The 14,910-nt window shown below is 48.4% G+C and overlaps 1 protein-coding gene across 5 annotated transcripts in view; it reads left to right on the top strand.

Moving 5' to 3' along the window:
• Window positions 1-14,910, top strand: part of HDAC8 (histone deacetylase 8) — a 39,882-nt gene that overhangs the window by 20,854 nt on the left and 4,118 nt on the right. For 4 of the 5 annotated variants that reach the window (XM_075720502.1, XM_075720503.1, XM_075720501.1 and 1 more), the window contains one exon: window positions 11,199-11,304. In XM_075720502.1, coding sequence (XP_075576617.1) covers window positions 11,199-11,304 — 106 coding nt within the window. Of the gene's footprint in view, window positions 1-1,082; window positions 1,109-11,198; window positions 11,305-11,371; window positions 11,465-14,910 lie in introns of those variants that run through there. The other variant, XM_075720500.1, reaches the window with a different exon arrangement.

Below are 14,910 nucleotides of genomic sequence, written 5' to 3'. Positions count from 1 at the left end.
CAGCCGGGTGTGAAGTTTTTGCCTCTCGTAGAGGGGTGCTAGCTCACATCCTCTGGCAGGAGATCAAGAGCTTCATTTCTAGCCGCACTAATGGCACCAGATGCTATCTTTCATTTACATTTATAGTCCTGTTCTGAAATGCATTAAGCAGTTTGTATCAACAAGTACCCTGAAAGCCAGAGCCACAGGGAGCAGAGCATCCTCGTGTGCAGTGTGAGCAAGGTGGCCTGATGGGCCCCGGCTCGTCAGGCAGAGCGGTGTGCTCTCCGCCCCAGCCTTCTGGCTGCTGCCTGCTGCCCTCCTGAAGGTTGTTTACTGGGGAGGAGTTAAATCATAGAATCACAGAATGCTTTGGGCTGGAAGGGACCTTTAGAGGCCATCCAGCCCAACCCCTGCAACCTCAGGGACAGCTTTAACCAGATCAGGGTGCTCAGAGCCCCGTCCAACCTGGCCTGGGATGTTTCCAGGGACGGGGCCTCCGCTGCCTCTCTGGGCAACTTGTGCCAGTGTCTCACCACCCTCAGTGTAAAACATTTCTTCCTTATATCCAGTCTAAATCTCCCCTCATTTAGTTTAAAGCCATTACTCCTTGTCCTGTCACAACAGGCCTTGCTAAAAAGATTGTCCCCATCCTTCCTATAGGCCCCCTTTAAGCACTGAAAGGCCGCAATAAGGTCTCCCTGCAGCCTTCTCTTCTCCAGGCTGAACAACCCCAACTCCCTCAGCCTGGCCTTGTAGCAGAGGGGCTCCAGCCCTCAGATCATTTTTGTGGCCTCCTCTGGTCCCGCTCCAACATGTCGCTCCGTTTTGCAGCCAGCTGGGGAGATTTTGCCTCTGTGTGATTGTGTGCTCGGGCTGTGCTTGCAGGAATCAAGTGTTTTGCATGAGATACCAACTGCGTATGTCTAGGCAGCAGTGAGCCTGCGGCACATTCGGTGTTGGGGCCCCAGAGTGGCGCTTGCAGGGTGCTTTTTGAGTGCGATGTGTTGGGGAGGGAGGTGTTGGCAGCTAAATGAAAGGGACCACCGGCCAGTGACCAGCGCAGGGGGTGGTGATAATACAGGGCACTGCTACTGTGGGAGGAGGTCCTGGAGCAGACAGAGTCCCCGTAGGCCAGTTTGCACAGGTCTTCATTCTTGAGTTCAATCTTTCATGCACTTTTCATGGCCAGGGATCAAAGAAGGAAGCTGTGGCCCTGCTAAGATACTGCAAACTGAACACAGTCACGTTCCTGAACTGCCCCTGGCCTTTCTCCCGGGCATCCCAGGAGGGTTAGAAGCAGGAGAAGTGGCAGCTCAGCCCTGTTGAGGGAACAAAAAGCACTTTGTACCTGCTGAACATCCTCCACTCTGCTCCCTGCTCCAACAACTGCTGCCGCCGCTCCCAGAAGTGAGCGAACAGGAGGCCAGGCCTTTCTGAGGGGAGGCAAGGGGCTTGGGGCAGGGAATGGGACAATTTGCATGGGGGGGCAGGGGGAAAGCTGTCACAAAGCCCTGATTGTAAGTGAAGACCTTTTGTTGTTTCTCGCCTGTGCACTGGGGCACATTCCAGTGTCTGCTGGCCGCTCAGCTGGCGTTGAGCTGGGCACCTGGCCTGGTAGATGGTGATTCCCAAAAGGTAACAGCTATTCCACAGAGCTGAAGAGACTTGGAAAGTGGAGTTGAGCCATCTGTAGCAAAAGCCGTTTCCCCTTCCCAGCCCACAAGAGCTTTCTTCCCAAACCGTGCATCTGAAATATTTTTTCCCCATGCGCTGCAAGAAACAGTTGTGTCATGGTTATGTCCATTGCAAATGTTTTTCTTTCTCCCTTGGCCTGGACACCGGACTTTGCTTGATTGACATGTTGCCATGGTCTTAAATAGCATGGGAATGTGCAATCTGGAGGATGGTACCTCCTTCACCATGTCAGGTGAGCAGTATTGTCCAGGAAGCTGTCAGTCTGTCTGTCTCCTCTCTGCTGCAGTAGCCAATAGCAGATGCAGGGGGCGAGTATAAAGAACAGTGCAAACACAAGAGTTTTTCTGGGTGCTCTTCCAGCTTTTTGTGATGTATGGCCAAGAAGTATCCTTCTGTCTCTGTATTTGTCCCGTTGGTAACGTGTAAGGCTTGGTTTGTGAGAGAATTCAGCATTATTATAGTACTTACATGTTTAAGCTGGTTCTGGGGGCAGCTGTGGGTGTTCAGCACTTCTCCAAACCTGTCCTGGTCAAGTGAGACCCTGGGCAAAAAGAAGAGCACAAGGCTAGCGACTGGCTGTGCACAGCGTGCTTTACGGGACTTGCTGAGTGCATGCAGGAAAGGAGGTAGCTGCTTCTCCAGGGTGGCACGTTTTGGTTTCTGTAATTCCTTGCTCTCCATCCAGTACTTGACAGGGCTGAATTGGCTGAGCCTCTGGTTTGGCGCGAGGCGGGAACACCGGGTTGTATGCCAAAATGTGATCCAATGTGCACCTTGCATGGGGTAACACTAAAGGCAGGGACTTTAATCCCACTGTTCTTCATTAAAATCCTGCCTACCATAAATGAGGCTGGGGCATTAGTACCGAGAGCCTGCTCTGCCACTTTGGCTTGAGTTACCTGGAGCAAATTCATCCACGTCGTTGAATGAGGATGACAGGTTCAGTGTCCATAGCACCGAGGTTTCAGGTGATGCAAAGGTCTGTACCCCCGTAATGGATAGAATTCATGTACGTGCAGCAGTCTCTGTCTCCATCGTCCCAAGTTTTCTGTCTTCTGGATACTCTTCAACAGTCGGGGAGTTGTGGGTAGGTTATCCCTGCCCGTTGTCCCCTAACCTGCATATTACAGCATGTTAAGTCTTACTGTGTGGAGAAAATGTGGTGGGTTTTTTCTGCGTGAGAGGATTGCTAAAAGATACCCGTGAGGGGATATATTGGGCCTGGCTCATGAAAACTGGACATGGAAAAAAATACTTACTTTTAGATATCGAAACTCCCCTTTCAAAGTAAACTGGCACCCAGTACAGGAATGTTCCCTTTTGTTTATGCTCAAAGGCTTTATCTGGTTTGAGATAATGGAAGCAGTTGGGTTTCCACCACTTCCTTTAGGAAAATTTCCACTTTCAAAAAGATTTCCGTCACAGGAAATGCTCAGATTTTCAGTTGGTTCCCTCAGTTTGGTTTTGTCCCAGTATCCCCAGTGCCACCAGACCAATCTTACCCAACTCTCAGGGCTTAGACCTCCCAGCTGGAGACTCCAGCAGCTCCTCTTGCAGTGTAAAAATTTGGTTCTTCCCATCCTTTCTTCCTTGGTAAAGCCTTTCTGGCCGACTTTCATTCTCATTGGAAACGGCATCTTTGGGTTTATAGCTTAAGTCTTTTTCATACTTTAAAATAAAATGGGAAGCTGTACAGATATGCAGCAAACCTGGGAGTGATTTCTCCAGCTGATTTGCACTTGGTTGCTTGACAGTGGTTTGGGTCAGTGCCTGAATGTCTCTTAGAAGAGAAGAAAGTTGGGTTTGGGGTTGCTGTTATGCCATCTCTGAGGTAGAGACAAACGCAACAATTTCTGGTTACTTGGTCCCAGGTTTGGCTGAGGGTGTCTGACAGAATGGCTCTGTAATAAGATTACAGTAGCAATAAAAACCTCCTTTGACATGGTTTCTGAAGACCACCCTGGCTTGGAGAGGAGAAAAATTGTTTTCCAAGAGTGGAAAGCTCTGTTGAAGCTTGGCTACAAAATCCCCTCTTGATCCAGTCTAGATTTGGGTACTTGGGTAAATGCAAGTTCCTTTTAACACGGCAACAATGCCATGGGCAGGAGGCTGGAACCTTGCTGCAGTCGGACAGCTGCAGGCGATCTGCAGTGAAGCTGACATCCTTCTTATTGTTTGTCCTGTTTTCCATGAGATCAGAAGCCACAGCAGATCCCGAGCAGTTGTAGGCTTGTCTTCGCTGCAGCTAACGTTGCCTTCTAATTTGGATGCTGTCCCCAGGCTTGCTCCTCTCCACACAGACCAAACTGCCTGATCCTGCTCTTGTGGGCTTTCCACTGAGGCTGCAGCCTGGTGGCTGCTTTACTCAACCAATAACTCTTCCTTGTGTCCATGGTCCTCCAAGGTCTTGTCACTCATGGGGGAAGAACAGTCAACTGGAAACATTGCCAGCTGGATCTGTTTCCTCATCAGTGGGAAATGAATAGCTGAGGCTGATGAACCAGTGAAGCTGTGAAAAGGCTGGTCTTTGTGTTGGATGTGACAGTTAGAGCCTGGGGCCAGCTGGGAAAATGCTGTTACTTGCTCATTTGCAGAGGGCATGTGCAGCCTGAGCATGTGAGGGCCAGTGTGTGTCTTCTTCCCAACTCTTCTCTTAGCAACTCCAATCTCCACCTCTGTTATGTCCCAGCCTTTGTGTGTATTAACCCGTGCCTGGTGAATCTATTCCCCGTGACACGGGAATCCCAGCTGGTTGACAAAACTCATGGGAGAGTCCCTGCCAGGTACCTGCGTACCCCCCACATTGGGGCTTCTTGTGGCTCCAGGGTTCAGCATGTTGCTCTGTCTTCTGGTGAGGGATAGCACAGGCTTTGGCATGCACGAGAGCAGGAGTTTGAGATCTATTAGCCTCTCACCCTTGAGTGGATGTGCAAGCCCTGTCTTAAGGCCAGCATGGGACAGCTTGTACTGGATTGTGTTGTGCTTCTCCTCCAGGAAAGAGTGTTTCTCCAGGGCTGGGAACCTCCTGCTTCTCAGGAGCACTGAAACAAGTCTGATTTCTGATGAAAGCTGCAAGGTACATACAGGTACCAGTCTCTCCTGGAAGCCTGCTACTGAACCCTGCGTTTGGGACGCAGCACAATCGGAAATATCCATGTCCAATGGCACATGCACATAGGTCCTTAGCAGATGGAGATGCCTCTGTAATAAGTCAACTACAAGAAATGCTGGTGCTTGATGTCTGGGGAGAGGTCACTGTGGAGAGCACAGTGAGAGTGCGCTGATGCAGATCCTGATGGGGAGAAACATCTCAGGTCTGGCTTCCCGAGACCTCTGTGCTGTTTAAGGGCATAAAAAACTGGCTTCTTGTGCCACCACTTGCCAGCCCCTTCACGATGAAGAGCTGCATATGAGCGTGGCAGCACATGGCCCCACACACTTAATGTCCAGGTGAGAATGATGGAGGTTTGGGGCTCTTAACTCTGAGATGCCGTGGGAGTGCTTGTCTGGGTGTTTGGTGGGTGGCTATGTGGAGAAGGCAAACTCTATCAAACAATGCAGTGGCCAGGACGCAGGTGTCCTCTGCCTTCCCTCGAGGGTGTCTGTGTGATGTGCAGTGTATCTGGGGCCCTCCTCCTGCCCAGCTGTGTTTCAGCTTGGATGTGGGGATGGCTTCATGTCCTCTGGCTTCCTCTGAAGCTTGGAGAGGGGTACATCAAGACTTGGCTCTGTTTAAAAAGCCACAGAGTGAGCCAGGAAAGCCTTGTATAAACAAAACCGAGCTTTATCCCACTCTGCATCCACGAGACGGGCTGTTGCCTTGTGGAGGGGTTGGACGAAGTTAAGATGAAGCTTCCATTCTCCACGTTTGCCAAGGGAAAAGGCTCCCAGCCATCAGGCAGGTTCGCTGATGGATGCAGGCATGGTGTGCAGTTCAGTGCAGCGTCTCTACCAGCTGCCTCGGGTAGAGATGTGAATACACATGCTGGCCCACTGGCGCTTTGGGAATCAGCTTGCACTCCTGCACTTTCTACGAGGGGACCCGAGTCTGTTAAAGTCAAACAGCTCTTTGCAAGCTGCCTGTAGAAGGGATGAGCCACCTCATCATGGAGTTGACATCCAACGTCACTGAGGACCTTTTGCGCTCTGGCTTCTCTTCACAGCTCTGCTTTACAGCAAAGCTGTCTGGAAGACCAGTCTTTGCTGGTCACAGTTGTCAGAGCAGAAGACGGTAAGATGGTTGACGGCAAATACAGGTTTTGGAGGACATGGTTTGGAATAATACTTGTACGCCATCCTTGGGAGCCATAGCCCATCTTGCTCTGCCATTTACTGAACTTAAAATACACTTTCTGTCTTTTCTAGCAGGCTCATCTCACATCAGAGCATGACAGAGAGCAGTCAGATGCCAGGCAGTGCTTTGCTATTGCCTTATTCCAGAGCCTAGACAAGGCACATTCCCATGTGATGTTCACCCCTGGATTTTTGACTTGAGAAGTTAGTTTAAACCTTACAGACCTCAGATTTTCAGGGGAAGGAGTGTCTTACTATGTATTCAATATGTGGCCCTTCAGTTTGATGGGAATTCTGTTCCCTTCTCTCACTCCATGAGTCACTGCGTTTAGAGAAGGCTTTTTTCCCCCCCTTAGATGGAACTAGTCAAAGGTAACGTAGTTCCTCGCCTTGCTGCTAGTGCAAGTTCCCCCCATTTTGTGGGGCAGCCTGTTTCTCAGTGATTAAGAATGAGATGTCCTCATCTTGCATTAATCCTGCAGAGCTTCCTAGCAGAAACTCCCAGAGAAGCTACAGCTGACTGGTTTTGCATATTTTTAGTGTCGTTCTCATTGGTATATTTTACCCTCTATAATCTTTCCACGGGATGCTCCAGGCTGCCTGTGTTGTGCTGTTGGGATGGGTTGGCATATTTAAGGTAAACTGGTGGAAGCAGATTTGGCAGGGCGGAAAGTCATGAAGGAGGAGAATTGGTTTGGAGGCCGGTGCATATGAAATATTTACACAGCTATGAGATAATCTGAAGGGGAAACAGCATGTGCTTTCCGTGTATGTGCACGTATGTATTTGTGCGCACATAGGACTGATGTCTTTTAGTCAGATTCCCATTCTTTTTTCTGCTGCTTCTGGCAAAGAACCACTAATGGTGTAATAGCTTATCAGTGCCTGTGCACAGAAACAAAGGTTGGTACTTCCTGATTTCATGTTTTCTTTGCTTTAAATAGGAATTCCCATTCTGATTAATATGAAACCTGGAAACTGAGCTGTCAGACCAGTCAGCTTTTTGAGATCAGTGCAGAAATCCTGACTGTGAGCAGCTTGAAGGCAGTCCAGGCACTGCTTTCCTGCTGTATAACCCCAGGGCTCTGCTCGCCTCCTGAAGGAAACTCATGAGAGTGCGTGACCTGGGACAGATCATTGCTGAAGCACCTTGCTGTGAAGCGGCTAGGTTGTGCTGCTCTCGATGTATTTCTCTCCATCAGCCAGGTTTGGCATGGTTTTTCAGTGATGATGGGTCAAATTCTACCCAGTTATATTCAGCACTTTGTTTTTCTTCCAGCATTGAGGGGTTTGGGGATGTTCTTTACAGCTCCAGGACTTGGAATCAAGTTACTGTGAAAGAAAGTCAATATTTAGAAACATGGAGGTCTTTTGGTGTTTCTTTTTTGTTCTGAGTTTGTAGAGAAAAGCTTGAAAACAAGATGGCTGTGGTCTTGAGATCCAGAAAGCATTTGACTAAGCAGCAGTGTAATGGTGTTTAAATAGTCTTAGGCTGTCTGGAAGGACCAACATAGAATTTCTTTGAACATCCAGTGCTGATGGTGCAGTGGGTCCTGGTCCCCCTGCAGCAGTGCCTGCCGATGAGCTGTTTGTACTAAAATCAGGGACAGAATTTAGACTTTTATAAGATGCCTATTTTTTTGCTGTTGGCATAGTACTTGTCAGATCTGGCATTATTTGGTAGAAAATTTCCTTCCCCTTTAAGAACATTATTGTTCTAGCCTTTTTTTTTTTTTCCTTCTCCTCTTTGCCTTTTCCTTTCTCTATTTCTCACCCTTTTTCCTGGCCTCTGTGCCTACCCTTTTCTTCCTCCAACACTTCTTTCCCTGCAGTCATTCCACATTCCCATCTCCTGAACCATTACTCCCACCCTCTTTCAGACCACCAAAGCACTCGGCAGTCGTCCTACTACACTGGTCACTGTTCCTTTCTCTAGGACACGCCACTGATGGGAGGGAAGACATTTGTAGTCCCAGGTATGCCTCCCCTCAGGTTTAAACTTCAGCTCCTTTTGGCCTGCTCAGGGTTTTAGGATTGCACATCGGACACTTGTGATTCTCTTGGTTTTGGCATGCCTGGGTTTTAAAAGGGAGCGGTTGTGAGTTTCCAGATGATCGGCTGATTAAGGAGAGGATTTTTAACTTTCCTTGTGAGTCTTGGTTCTCAACACTGTTTTTTTTTTCATCCCTGAAAATGACAGGGTTTTTTTAGGGATAAAAAGATACACTTTTCGCTGCTAGAAATAAATGGATGAGTGACTAGTGCAGGCATTTTGTTGTTGCCGAAGCATGAGCTTGCCTGCTTGTAACATCCTCCTTGTTCTGAGAGACGAAGAAACAGAATGAGTCTTTTCTGAAGCACTGAAAACCACCTCTTGAATCCCCTCCAGGCTGCAAGAGAGGGGATACAAGTTGCTTGTACCAATGGCTCTTTTGTACTGTCTTTGGAAATATTAAGGCTTAAGTTTCCCACCTCAAAGAGAAAATCAATGTTATTGGTTTGTTTTGGTGGATTTGCCTCTCTGGGTCCCTGTGGTGGGTCAAAACTCAGCCAATTCCCGGGTGATGCTTGTTGCTTTTGTCAATTGATGAGTGGTTGAAAGAATTTCTTTTATTGGTGTTTCCTCGGAGACAAGAAGAACCTCTAGCTGCGGCAGTGAGAGGTGGCCCTGTCCTTACCTGCCTACCTGCCTGGCCATCCTACTGCCGGTGCAAGGCAGCAGAAGTGGGCAGGGGCTCCTACTGCTGCCCCTGTGCCCTGCCAGTTTGTTTCTCAGCCCTTGTATCTCAGTCCGTGACCTGGGGTGACTGGACATGTATTTTCTCCTGCCACCTGTGCAGGAACCTACAGCAGAGGGGTAGGAACGTGTTGAATGGCTGGGGCTGTTTGCTTCAGAGCACCTGCATCAGAGCTCTTGGATAAGTCAGTTCAAGGTTTACCAGGCTTGCCCTGCTGACCTGCTTTCTGATGGATGGTGTAAAACCCAGCTGGCCCCAAGCTCTTCTGCTGCTCTACAGGATATTAGTTATTTAATACCAAAAGCTTCTCAACTGCCATAAAGCACATCAGTGCAAAAGTCCAGGTATTTTTGCCCTTTAACGTAGACTTTGAAAAACAGTTGCGTGAAACTGTATTGGTGCTCTGTTTCACCTGATGCCACAGAAATCAGAGGATGAGGAAGTGTAAAATGATGCCTTCATCAGGATTAACTGTGCCTCGATTCCCAGCTTGGATGTGCTAGACCCATGGTACAAAGTCCACTGTGCCACTGCCTGTGTAACCAGCAGGTTGTGCAGCTGAGACCAGTTGCTGAGAGGTGTGCACTTTCCACGTGCTATTTCACAGGTGCTGCAGTCAAGATGTGTATTGCCTTTTTTCCTGCAAATAAGCCAGCTTGCTTGGTTTGTGGAGTCAGTGGGCTTTGCTAGTGGAGCCTGTATGCTCTGGGAGTAGCTGTCTCCTCGTCACAGTACAAGAGCAAGCTCAAACCAGACTAGAGGCACCAGCTCTCAGTGAGGACTTCCCAAAACATGTTGGCTGCTTCTGCTGTAGCCATTTTCAGTCTTTCTAAGCAGGAAAAATGTCAGTGTTCTCCTCTTGTGTCAGTGTTTCAGCAGGGACTTTTCAAAGTGATCTCCAGGCAGAGGTGAAGAAAGGAAAATGTTGAGCTATAAAGGAGATTACTTAAGAAAACTGTGAAAATAGTCTGCTTGAAAAATATACATCAGTCCTTGGGTTGACCACGGAGAAGCTTGGAAGAAAGAGGGCTAGCTGCTAATTAGCTAAGCATGTGCTCCCATGCTCTACAATACAGCTGGGTAGAGCTCCCATTGAGGCTGGCCCCAGCTCTGTCTTTGATCTGAATAGTCATGGTAATTTTTTAATGAGCTAAGAGCAGCCACAATGTACTGCAGCTTCCTGCTGCCTCACGTTGGTTTGGGGGACAGATGGGATCTCATTCTCACAGCATTGAAAGCATAGATCAAAAACCTGACTCGCTAAAAAGGAAAGAGTTTTCCATTTTTTAAGTCAGCTGGCTGGGTCTAGAGTGACCGAGCACTGCACAAATGAGCCAGTGCAGCTGTCAAAATCTGCCTTTTACTCCCTTTTCAGTGGAATATTGTGTTGGCCCACAAAAAAGTCTGGCAAGCAGCAGGGCAGGCAGTACGTTGCCTGCCCTGACCCAGCTGCCTTGCCCATTTTGTGTGAATAGCTGATGTACTTACGGAGCGGGCAGCTCCTTTAACGCTGCGATTCACAGGCTGGTAAACCCAGCGTGATTTCAGGTTTGCTTTCAAATGCTGGACTGTAACCTGCAGCATTCAGGAGCCACTTCATTTTCCTCATCAGTACTGGTGCATTGAGGTCTGCTTGAAGAAGTCCTCATTGCCCCTGCTAGTGCAGAGATGTCAGTCTTGGGTTGCCAGATCTGCCACCTCCAATCTCACCCTTAAAGAAAACGCCAGCCCTGTGCATCATTAATCACTTGGAAGACTATAATGCTCTGAATTTCCCTATCTTTGGTACAATAGCTTTAAGTCTGGACTAGCTCTCCATGGGGTGAAGCTCTCCAGGGGTAGCAACAGGACCGATCGCGAATTCATCGCTGAATTTTTAACCCTGGTGTGTCTGCTTCTTTGCTCAGCGCTGCGTGCTTGTGAAAAAAACCGCTGGCAATAATTTGTGATGCTGCGTTATTGTGTAGAGCCCACGTGCTACAGACATTTTCTCATTCAGGCTCAGCTGCACACTATTGGAGCACTCAGCTAGGAAAGACACATTATTAACCTTGAAGCACACTGATTTTTCTGACTGTTTCACAGTCATGTTAATGCAGCACTCTGCAAGGTGGGGCGGGGAGCCGAAAGGAAAGATATCTGATAGGCAGCACTTGAATTTTGTTCATAAAAAAAATCAGGTTTGCAGGTAACCATGTGTAAAATGAGCGTCAACAGCTTTCCCAAATAAAGCATTGGGATAGACATGATACTGCCTTTGGCTGCACCACTGAGCTCTGCTTCCCAAGCCTTTGAATTGGTAGCAGTTGCAAACTTCAGGTGGGCACAGACGCTGCAAAAGCGCCTCTTTGATGTAGTTAAGCTACACGTGCCCCTCAGAGAGAGAAAATGTTTTTGCCTTTTTACAAACAGGTACTCATGGGGAGCCCTCCCTCCAGCTTCAGCCAGCCAGAGACCTCTCTGCTGACTCTCCTCTCCTCTTCCCTGCAGTTCTTCACAGAGTATGGTCCTGATTATGTGCTGGAGATCACACCGAGTTGCAGACCAGACCGCAATGAGCCACAGAGAATTCGAGAAATTCTTAACTCTATCAAAGGTGAGTTTTCCAAGCCAATACTCCTGCTTCAGGCTTACGGGTCTTTTTAGAGAGGACTTCAGGAAAGGTCATTGGAGTCTTTCTCGCTGACTAGAAAGGTGAATGACATTCACTTGACTGCTCATCATGTACAATGATATCCGTCTCCTGCTTCACTTGGGATTCCCAGTGTTAGTAGCCCACCAGCTCAGAGGTGTGGGTCCCTGTTAGCAAAAGCTGCCATTGCCTTTCCTCTGGCTGGGCAGAGGAGCATGGGCCCTTGTCCTTGTTAGAATCATTGAAGTCCCTTACAACCTGGGCTGTTCTAAGATCATCTGGTCCAACCTTTCATGGCAAAGAGAGCCTAGGTGAGGTTATCTAGCACCCTGTCCAGTCGCATCTTGAAAACCTCTAGCAATGGGAGGAGGTTGTTCCCGTGATTGATTGTTCTCACTGTAAAAAATTTCTTTCTTACAACGAGGTGAAACCTCCCCTGGTGCAACTCATACCTGTGGCCCCTTGTCGTCTCCATGTGGCTCCTTGTGAAAAGAGACCCTCTGTCCTCTCTGTAGCTGCCATTCAAGTACTGGAATACTGTGATGAGGTCCCCCTGAGCCTTCTCTTCTCCAGGGAGAAGAGACCAAATTCCTCACAGGGCAGGTTCTCCAGCCCTTTGATCATCTTCGTGTCTCTCCTTTGGACCCTCTCCAGTCTGTCCATGTTGGTTTTGATTTGTGGGGACCAGAACTGGACACAGTACTTCAGGTGTGGCTGACAAGCACTGAGTGGGATGATCCCGTCTTTATGTCTGCTAGTAATGCCCCTGCAGATACTGCCCAGGATCCAATTTGCCTTTGTTACTGCAGCAGCGCACTGCTGGATCAGCTGAAGCTTGCTGTCTGCCAGCACCCCCAAGTCCCTTTCAGCAAGGCTGTTCCCCAGCCACACAGATCTTAGGTTGAACTGGGCTCTTTTGTTATTCTGTCCCAGGTGCAGGGCCTTGCCCTTGTCTTTGTTAAACTTCATACTGTTCTTGTTAGACCAATCTTCCAGCTTGTCCGGGTCTCTCTAAGATGGCTCTCCCTTCTGTGTCCACCTCAGCACCCAATTTGGTGTCATCAGCAAACTTGGTGAGGTTGCTTTCAATCCCATCATCCAGATCATTTATGAAGATGTTCGACAGTGTGGAGCCCAGTATCAATCCCTGGGGGACCCCACTTGTGACTGGCTGCCAGCCTGAGTAAAAAAACATTGATCACCACCCTCTGTGTGCTGCCTGTGAGCCAATTCCCTCCCTGCCTACTTTGCAGACCACCCACCCAATCTGTATCTTGACAGTTTGTCCAAGAGGAGGCTGTGGGAAACAGTGTCACGCTTTGCTGAAATCCAGGTAGACAACATCCACTGCTCTCCTCATGTCGACAGAAGGTGTTACTCTGTTGTAGAAGATGACCAGATCAGCCTGGCGTGATTTGCCCTTGGTAAATTCATGCTGGCTTTTCCCAGTCACCTGCTTCATTTGGTTTTGTAATAGTTTCTAGGAGGACTCATTCCATGACTTTCCCAGGGACTGAAGTAAGGCTAATGTGCCTGTAGTTTCCTGGGTCCTCTTTTGGGCCCTCCTTGTAGATGGGTGTGAGACAGTTGCCCTCTTCCAGTAATCAGGGATATCCCCTGATCTCCACAACTTTTCAAATATTATAGACAGTGGCCTTGCAACAATGTCAGTCACTTCTCTTAATATAATTTATGTGGACTGAACCTTTGCAAGAGGTCACGGACCACCCATTCCTGCTGGTGGATGGACACATGCATTCATAGGTACACGTTCCTGTGATCTGCGGTCCAGCTATGCCGGTAAAGACAGAGGTAAAGAAGGTATTGACAACCTCTGTCTTGTCAGCATTATTAGTAATTGGTTTTCCTGCCCTTGTCAGCAATGGGCCTGTGTCTTCTCTGGGCTTCTGCTTACTGCTCCTTTATCTGAAGAACCCATTCTTCTTGTATTAACTTCTTGATGTTTAATAAAAATGTCACTGAACGCAAGGGTGGTTACTAAAGCCAGGAGGGTATGTAGCTCCCTACAGGAAGGTAGGGTCAGTAGATATATCTGTAAATGTACAGTAAATGTGTCTGTAAATCTGCATTTCTAAGAGAAGCATGGCAGTTGGTTTCATATATCCTTTTCCTGGTATCTTTACCCAGCTTCTTGGATTTGGTGGTTTCGGAGCTTCCAAAGCCAGACATTGTTGCTGGATGCACATTAGAGATCCACCAAGGAACCTGTCCTCCATTAATTCCTCTATTCCTTTCCAGGCTTATCTAAATAAGATAAGGACACTTTGGGTGTCCACAGCAGTGAGTGTCATGGTTGGCCTGTGGAAAACTACGTTCTTTTGTGTAAAACTTGGTGTTGGGTAATTACACCGAGTGCCATCTTGTTCTTGTAAATGAGAAACAGCAAGTAACTAGTTCCTATTCACCTTCCCAATGCTGGTGATTTCTGTGATTTCCCGGACCCATGTTGCACTTCCACCACCATCTCTTTTCCAAGCTGAAGGGCCTTAGTCTGCTCCGTCTCTACAAGCAGCACATCTTCGTCTGGGATTAACTGGACCCAGCAGCAGTTTTATAAACCCTCAGAACTTGGTGCAGTTCCCAAATTTGAAATGAGAAAGATGTCCCAGCTCTTTTTAGGAGAAAAATAGGACTTTCTATTCCATTATTTTTTAAGTGCCAGAGTACCTCACTTATAACAGCATTACACCAAGAAGTGAGACTCCTTAGGCCAAGTTGGAAACATATCAAGTCCTTGTGCCACTGAGACTTTCACATCCACTGATTTCGAAAAAGGAAGCAAAGAGCAAAGGATTGAAAAATCAGTTAAAGGCAGCTGGATCTTTACAGGGGACCGCTTTTCAGCATCTCACACAGAGATCACCAGAGGTGGTAGAGTAGGTTGGCATGACAGCAGTGCCTGGCAAACACCTGTTGGTACAAAGCAGTGGGCTCACATCTGCACTGGGCATTGAGAAAAGATTGCAGGGTCCACTGTCTTGGTAGGGCTGAAAGCATTTTGTGAGAAAGGGGCTTCCGCAAAGTCAGGAGGATGTTGCTGCCAACTCAGCAGAGCGTTGTCCTGAGGACAGCCACTGTTCTGGAAATCCATTGTGTGGGGGACAAGGAGTTGCTGAGGGTCTGGTTCATTACAGAAGCTTGAGGAGCAGATGATCATCTCCTCTGTCCTGTTCCACCATGCAGCACTCAAAATAAGGAATGGCTTGGTGCTCTGGCTTCTCAGTTCGTGGCTTGTGGTCAGTGCTTTGGAATGGCAACTCCTTGGAGACAGTGCAGGGGAAGGAAGGGGACTTCAGCCTGCCATGGCACTTCTGTCCATCCCTTCTGCCAGCACCAGCTCTTGAAGCCTGCTGAGGAAGGCAGGGGCTGATAGGAAGGATGTCACGTGACAGCAAGCACAAGCTTGGGAGTCCCCCTGGCCACATCTGGAAGCCTTGTGGGAAAGCAGCAGGCAGTGAGTGGGTCTTGGGTGAAATGGACTATTCTGGCCAGCCTGGTCAGGCCTGTAGGACATGCATGACACTGGACAAGATGAGTCCTTGTGAATGG

Source organism: Pelecanus crispus, chromosome 13 (genome assembly GCF_030463565.1).
Source record: "Pelecanus crispus isolate bPelCri1 chromosome 13, bPelCri1.pri, whole genome shotgun sequence".
NCBI classification, from domain to species: Eukaryota; Metazoa; Chordata; class Aves; order Pelecaniformes; family Pelecanidae; genus Pelecanus; species Pelecanus crispus.
Note: the sequence above shows the minus strand (reverse complement) of the source record. Positions and strands in the feature narration are given on the sequence as shown.